General features: G+C 37.5%; 1 protein-coding gene across 1 annotated transcript in view; it reads right to left on the bottom strand.

Annotated features, from left to right (window-relative positions):
• Window positions 1–870: 870 nt before the first annotated feature.
• The window catches only part of HSPA14 (heat shock 70kDa protein 14), a 31981-nt gene continuing 24469 nt past the window's right edge, over window positions 871–8382 (bottom strand). The window contains exons 11-14 of the mRNA XM_011968122.1: window positions 5283–5495; window positions 4666–4839; window positions 1965–2035; window positions 871–1084 (exon numbers count right to left, since the gene is read on the bottom strand). Coding sequence (XP_011823512.1) covers window positions 1006–1084; window positions 1965–2035; window positions 4666–4839; window positions 5283–5495 — 537 coding nt within the window. The 3' untranslated portion in view covers window positions 871–1005. The remainder of the gene's footprint in view (window positions 1085–1964; window positions 2036–4665; window positions 4840–5282; window positions 5496–8382) is intronic.

Consider the following 8382-nt stretch of genomic DNA (forward strand, 5'->3'; position numbering starts at 1 on the left):
GGGTTCAAGGGATTCAGCCTCCGGAGTTGCTGGGACTACAGGCGCACACCACCACACCCAAATAATTTTTTGTATTTTTAGTAGAGATGGGGTTTCACCACATTGGCCAGGCTGGTCTGGAACTCCTGGCCTCAAGTGATCCACCTGTCTCTGCCTCCCAAAGTGTTGGAATTACAGGTGTGAGCCACCATGCCCTGCCCTAAAGAGATCTTTTAATTTCAAAAGAAAAACATGTTTGTTGGAGGAAAAGAAATAAACTAAACAAAACTGTAAAAAGTAAAAGCCCCTCTCCTAATTGTTGAGTTTATCAGTTTACTTAAAAAATGGCTGTGGCTTATGCCTGTAATCCCAGCACTTTGGGGGGCTAAGGCGGGAGGATCACTTGAGACCAGCAGTTTGAGACCATCCTGGGCAACATAGCAAGACCCATCTCTCCAAAAAAACAAAACAGAACAAAAAAAAATTTGCCAGGTGTGATGGTGCACATCTGTAGTCCCGGCTACATGGGAGGCTAAGGCAAGAAGACTGCTTGAGCCCAGCAGTTCGAGGCTGCTGTGAGATATGATCCCACAACTGCACTTGAGCTTGGGTGACAGCGCAAAATCCTGTCTCTAAAAACAAAAATAAACAAAAAAAGGCATCTTACTTTGTATATGGTCCTGCAAGTTTTTTCAATTAATGTCAATGACTTTTAATTGTTCTCTTGGTTATCTAACAAGAATAGAAGATCTTTTAAAATTAAATGTCATAGAAAATTCTTTCAACCAACTCAGTTTAATTCTAAGCAGCTTCATGATAAAAAAAAACTTCCGTATATTTCCCAGTAATAAGAGGTTATTGTACATCAAAAATAAAGAAGGGTTGCAACACTTACTGATATATTGTAGTTTAATAAAACATAGTTTATACAGTTCATTGAAAAAGTATTTTAATACAAACGCCACTTATACGCAAAACCAAATGTTGATATTCTTGTTTATAAAAATTCTTGATTTCTCTAGAACACTAAGATGCTACCTCAATAGAGATTGCTTCACATTTTCCAGTTTCTTGATCTGTGCATGTCACATGTAAAGATCCATCCCTAAACAGACAAAAAAATAAAGAACATTTCATAAGCTCATGTTATAAAAACAAAGTCTGTAACAAGTTACTTGAGGGCTTTCAGGAAACAAGGGTTAATTTTAATTTTCAAAAGAAGGGTATTAATGTAAAGAATACACACAATCTCAGTGTCTGTAAATTTAGTAAGTATCATATGTTATATTTAGCTAGTTATTCTTAGGAACTTTCTTCCAGACCACTAAGATCATGGTTATATTTCTTGAAAACCCATGATGACAAACACCTTAGGTTTAAGACTTTATATAAGCTCCAGATGCAGCATGCTATTTTCAAGACTAGGTCAAGGTAAACTCACCCTGATGAATTCTATATTCTTGCTATGTATCGTTTATGGAGTAAGTTGTCTTTTAAGTTTAATTTGGAAAGGATTTACTTGTAATACATAGTAGTATGGATAGCTTGTGGTTAGGAAAATGGCAATAGCTGAATTTAATTCATAAATTATTTTTCTTAGAAAAATTTTGCATTTAAATTTTCTAAATTTCTTAGAAAATTTAGCAATAAAGAAACAAACTTACCCTTTCACAGGGCAAATAGTAACAGTTATATAAACTTTAGAAAATTATACTAGAAATTGGTAAATTACATCTCAACTGAGCACACATCAGTTTCTTAGGTTGATGATAGCCAAAATAAAGAATTCCTAAAATATTCAAGATGGAAATGACTTTTCTTTGTAAAATATAGTAATTTTGGGGGCAAAAAATGTAATTCACTGATAAAAACCTCTGTAGGTTTTTAATGTTTTTTCTAGAATGACAGTGAAAAAATCAATAAAATCAAAAAATAGTCAAGTATCAAATTGAATTTTCTTAACAACAGAAGTTTAATTTTTTTACCTTTTCATAGTAAGAACAGCTAATATATCACGTAATCCATTTTCTTTTTTATCTAAATCCTGGAGTACAACCTGTTTATGCAAAAACAATATGAAGAGAATTCAGCATTTTGACATAAATGAACTGATGTATCAATTATTGCAATGGACCAAAGCTTATTTACCACTGAAACAAACCTTTTTAAAATAGGGCAGTTTTCAATTCTCCTACCACTGAATCAGAATTCAGAGAATAGGAGTGAAGCTTTGTTAAGCTGAAATGTCTCCCCCAGAAGGAGGGCCCATAAGATAACTAATGCATTTATCCCTTCTAAATGTCATGTCCTAGATTAAAATGATTTTTTCTAAGATGTACTATTAGTCTCAGAAAATAAAGGCTACTTTTCTTTTTTGGTAAGTAAGCCATTCCCAGTAACAGCAAATTATAATTTGGCAACCTTTCTATATATACTTTAAAAAAAAAAATCAAGCGTTTTAAATACACTTGGAAAAACACCTACTTAAAAACATGGCAAACTCTTTTGTACAACTAAGATTATATCTGTAAGAGATGGTAATGAATTTACTATAAAATTCCTCAGTTTCCTAAAGAATAGTATATCAAGAAACCAGATATGGAATTCTGCAGTGACTTTAGGCTTAGCCAACCTCAAGTTTAATAACCTAAGTTATACTAAGTACCTTGTTTTACTCATTTGTAAAATAAGGTTAGAACAGATGGGAACTCTGAAAGATTCTCTTCCAAATTCAGTGTTACGTGGCTAACTCTCCTCCTGGCATCTTTAAGTTAGGATATAGTAGCAGCAGCTGTGGAGTCTCAGAGAGGATGTGAAGAAAAAGGTAATGGAAGTGTGAGAGAAGAGCGAAGGAAATACTAGGACTGCCATCTGAGTTCAAAAACCTGGTGCATGGGAAGGTTCTTAGACACACACAAACCAATTCATGTGGAAGTGCTTTTCAAACTTTACCAATAGATTCCAAGTTGGTAAGTCTGAGGTGCAGCCCAGGCATGTTATGCATGTGTGTGTTTTCATTACTCTTTTGTTGGAATTAGAAAATAAATATGTGGCCAGGCATAGTGGCTCATGCCTGTAATCCCAGCAGTTTGGGAGGCTAAGGCAGGCAGATCACCTTAGGTCAGGAGTTCGAAACCAGCCTGGTCAACATAGTGAAACTGTCTCTACTAAAAACACAAATATTAGCCAGGCGTGGTGGTGCATGCCTGTAGTCCCAGCTACTCAGAAGGCTGACTGAGGCAGGAGAATCAGTTGAACCCACGGGGTGGAGGTTGCAGTGAGCTGAAATCATGTCACTGCACTCTGGCCTGGGTGACAGAGCAAGCTGCCGTCTCAAAAAAAAAAAAAAAATTATGTGAACTAAAGATATGTATCTCTTTACACACACACACACACACGATACCTCATCACTAATAAATACCCTGTCTTCTCAAAAAAGCTAGGCATTCTGGACTTCTCTGAATGTGCATATATTTTTTAAAAAACAATACTGCTTTGGGAGGCCGAGGCGGGCGAATCACGAGGTCAGGAGATTGAGACCATCCTGGCTAACACGGTAAAACCCCATCTCTACTAAGAATACAAAAAATTAGCCAGGCGTGGTGGTGGGTGCCTGTAGTCCCGGCGACTCGGGAGGCTGAGGCAGGAGAATGGTGTGAACCTGGGAGGTGGAGCTTGCAATAAGAATGAGCCGAGATGGTGCCACTGCACTCCAGCCTGGGCAACAGAGCGAGATTCTGTCTCAAAAAAAAAAAAAGTACATTCTTTTTTGTTACCTATATTTAATTTGTACTATAAAAGTAATTCATGCTCATGTCCTGTGCTGTTTGTAAAAAATTCAGTATAAAGTGTCAGAAGTCAAAAAAACCCTCTTGGTACCTTCAAACTTATTTACCTACTGTGAAGTTTCTGGAATATGGTTTAAGTACCTATATATATTTTCTGTATAAATGCATGGATATCTGAAAATGCACCCCTACTCAAACACCACCTCCTCACACACACTCATGCTCCCAGACTTTTTATTTAGATACAAATGGCATTGTAATACAAATACTGTGCTGCAGTCTGTGTGTGTGTGTGTGTGTGTGTTTTAATGCAACTGCATTTCTCAGACATGTTTCTAAGTAAATAACATGGCTCTACCTCACTCTTCGTAAAGCATACAGAGGGTCATATAGTATGAGATAGGTACACGGTATTTTAAAAAAGCAAACCTATCTTGTCTCAGAGGCAGCATGGCACAATGGGAAGAGCATGTCATGGGCTCAGAAATGAAACCAACTTGAGGAGAAACCTTAGCTTGACCAAGAAAATAAAGGTTATTTGCTATCACAGGCCAACTTCTTAATCATCTATAAAATGCATACAATAATGTGCATTTAGCATGAACCAAAAAATAAAATTCTCCCCTTCCACTTACCTAACTACCAAGGGAGGCCAAGAGCACAACAAAGAAGCAGTCTAAATACCCAGAACTCTTTCAAATTAAAATTGCCTATTCCTTCCCTCTTTCAAAAATGAGTATACACAAGTTCATTTTCAGAAATGAGCCTTCATAAAATCCTTCATAAAAATGTATTTGGTGTCCTTTATATATATACATTTTGTATTAAGATACTGAACTGAAATCTAATCCAGAAAGCAAAGATGAACAGTTTAATGTGTCTAACTTTATGTATTTACCTGTGCAAACTTGGTTTCCTCTTTGGCAGAGTTCTTCCCGTCAGACTCATAGAGTTCAAGGCACACTGAAGATATGCTTCCAGGAGCTTGCAATGTGTGTTGTCTTCGAGCTGGCAAAGGAGTCCCTGATGGAAACAGCACTGTGAATCTACTGGCTCCTGATTCGTCCACACCCTAGTTAGCAGGAAACAAGGTGCATACTCTTTGGTATTTATCTTTACAATTGAAAAAAAATCTTCCCATTATAAATGAGATATATATTCCTTATTGATAATCAGGACACTAGGCAAAGAGAAGAAAATAGAAATAATCCTAAATCCCACTCCACTGTATTTAAAAATATATTGAAACATACCTCTATCTATATTAACTTATGATTAATATTATACCTAACTTTTATTTTTCTAAAAAACTAACAGGTTAGAGAAATATTAACTAAAAGAATATAAGACATTCCTTAAAAGTAGGATTATAAACCTAAATTTAAAACCTCTGCCAGTATACAGGGTTTTATTGTAACATCATGCTATGTATAAAAACTTACGGCAATTAATTTACTATTTTTAAGTATAGAAAAGCTAAACATACTTCAACTAGTATAGAAAAGCTAAACATACCTTAACTAAAATATCTCTGGCTGAACACTCTATCATAAGAGAGTCTTCCACCAACAGGTTTTCTTTCCCAATAAGAATTCCTGCTTCTATAGCTGCACCAATAGGGATCACTTCATCAGGAGGGATAGAATTGAGAAGCTCAACAGCTGGGAAAAGATCTTTAATCAGTTGCTGTAGCTTTGGGATTCGAGAAGACCCTCCGCAAAGGACAACCTAGAGAATAAAAATAATTTTCAGTTGTTCACTTTTAGAAGAATGCAGTGTCTCAAAATTAAGTGTAATAGACTGAGTCATCTTCATCGTGTGTAAAGATAAAATACAAAAAAAGCCTATATATTAACATGTTATATTTAACCTATAAATACATAAACATATATATTTAACGTATTATAGATACTTAACATATTCTTAACTCACAACAAAATTTAAAATGAGGAAATCTCACCATTACAAAATACAGTAGAGCTACATATGTGGTTCATAATACTGTGCAAAAGGGGCTTAACCACAAAGTCACTTGAATAGAAAATATGTCAATATTTTGTACTAAGGTTTTTTTTTTTTAAAGTTTGAATCTTAAAGAATTTTTGTGACAAATATTGCTATTCTCTCTTAGTGAAAACTGTGCCATAAACTTCTTTGCCTTTACCATAGAAGAATATTAAGTTTCTTGAGGAAAAAGAGCTGTTTTATACAACTGCATTTTAAATGGCTGATACCATTGATTAAATCTTTTGCCTGAAGAACTTCATATAAAATTGCTTCTTTAAATTGTAAATCCCTTAAGTTGCTCATTGATTCATCCACTGAACACTTATGATTCCATGGGCATTCAGAGTATTGGATTAATATATAACCTAAGAAGGGAAATCAACAGCCACTTCCTATTTCACAGTCTTTATGGATGATCTCACTGCTCACTGAGGCAGAGGACCAACTGATGAAAGGTAGGCCTCTTTCACATTTAGTATGAAGTAATGAGGGATACCCTATGCATCTCCAGGTGTGAGCATGAGGAACATTAGCTGAAGGAATTTTTTTTTTTTTAAAGTAGGTTTTCCTTGGCAAAGATCTTGAAAAGATCAGTTTGGAGTAAGTAAAAAGAGCAATCTTCTCTAAATTTTATGATCCCAGGTAAATACCAGGAGAACAAAAATGCAGAATATGCCTTTTCAAATATCTCATATTCAACATCAAAAAAGCTTTATTAATAAATAGTAAGTGGTGCTATGCAAAAAACAAAGAAAACAAACAAAACAACCAACCTTGGAAAATATTGACTTTTTATTTATTTTTTTTGGAGACAGAGTCTTGCCTTGTCACCCGGGCTGGAGTTGCAGTGGTACAGTTATAGCTCACTGCAGCCTCACATTCCTGGGCTCCAGCGATGCTCCAGTGATCCTCCTGCTTCAGTCTCCCGAGCAGCTGGGACTCTAGGGATGTGCCACCACACCCAGCCAACTTTTTTTGGGAAATCCAAGATACAGGTACCAGCAATGTAGACCATTGTGAGGTCTCTTTTCGTGGCTTGTAGGTGGCCACCATCCCACCGTGTCCTCACACCACCTCTTTTTTGGTACATTTTGGTGGGAGGGGGAGGGAGGGCGGTCAGAGCCAGCTTTCTTCTCATGACAACAATAATTCTATCGAATCAGGGCCCACCCCTGTAACTCCAATTAACCTTCATTACTTCCTGAGATGTCTCATTTCTAAGGCCTTCTAAGTAAGTTCAAGCACCTGAGTCAAAATAGATTAAATTCCCTATTTCTTTGAATGCATCTCAGGAGTTGTTAAAGAGGGTAAGAGTGAGAGAGGCAGAAAGGCAAAAAAGAAGAGGAGCGGGGAGAAGCAGCAGACACAGCTGCCTCTGCTTATAATGTCACAACCTTAGAAGAGGTTATTAAGAGCAAGTCATGCTCTGTGGACACAAGAAGGGAGGTGGAAAGAAGAAACATCATAAAAGGACTAAGCCTGGGTTAGGGGACAGGCTTGTTATACTCAGTTTATGATAGATACCTTGTTCAGATGATGCCTGAGAATCATATGCCTCTGATTCCCCATAGAGACGACTTGGGACCTACTGATAATCAGTGGTCCTGAAGAGGCCACTGATAGCTTCTCACCCAGAGATGAGAGGATGAGATGGAGCCAAGCAGCTAAGGCACTCCTTTAAACCAGTGCCACTAAAAACTAGGACTGCTCCCCTTTTCAGTGTTTATGTTAAAAGGGGTCAGTTCGTTCAGACGATATAGGTCAGGTAGAGAAGCCTGAAATGGTCCATCTAACCTTTCATGCTCAGTTAGCATAAATAATATAAAAATTATAAATTATTGCAGAAAAATAAAAAAAGAATACCTCCTCATAACCAAGTAAGGTATATCCCAAGTATACAATGATAGTTCCATATTAGGAAATTATTTATTCATTATATAGCTTTAAGATAAATATTAAAAAAACCCATAAGATCATCTTGCTGGTGTCCAAAAACACACATGTAAAAATACAACACCCACTTCATATTAAAATTCCTTTAAAAATAGAAAAGGCCAAGCGCAGTGGTTCATACCTGTAATCCCAGCACTTTGGGAGGCTGAGGTGGGCGGATCTCTTGAGCCTAGGAGTTCAAGACTAGCCTGGGCAACATGGTGAAACTCCATCTCCACAAAAAATACAAAAATTACCCAAGTGGGTGTGGTGGCATGCGCCTGTGGTCCCAGCTACTTGGGAGGCTGAGGTGGGAGGATCACCTGAGCCTGGGAGTTCGAGGCTGCAGTGAGCCGTGATTGTGCCACTACACTCCAGCCTGGATGACAGATGACAGAGTGAGAACCTCTCAAGAAAGAAAGAAAGAAAGGAAAGAAGGCCGGGCACAGTGGCTCACGCCTGTAATCCCAGTACTTTGGGAGGCCGAGGCGGGAGGATCACGAGGTGAGGAGATCGAGACCATCCTGGCTAACACAGTGAAACCTCGTCTCTACTAAAAATACAAAAAAATTAGCCAGGAGTGGTGATGGGCGTGTGTAGTCCCAGCCACTCGGGAGGCTGAGGCAGGAGAATGGTGTGAACCCGGGAGGTGGAGCTTGCAGTGAGCCAAGATGGC

The sequence above is a fragment of the Mandrillus leucophaeus genome, unplaced genomic scaffold, assembly GCF_000951045.1.
Source record: "Mandrillus leucophaeus isolate KB7577 unplaced genomic scaffold, Mleu.le_1.0 Scaffold83, whole genome shotgun sequence".
Taxonomy (NCBI): Eukaryota; Metazoa; Chordata; class Mammalia; order Primates; family Cercopithecidae; genus Mandrillus; species Mandrillus leucophaeus.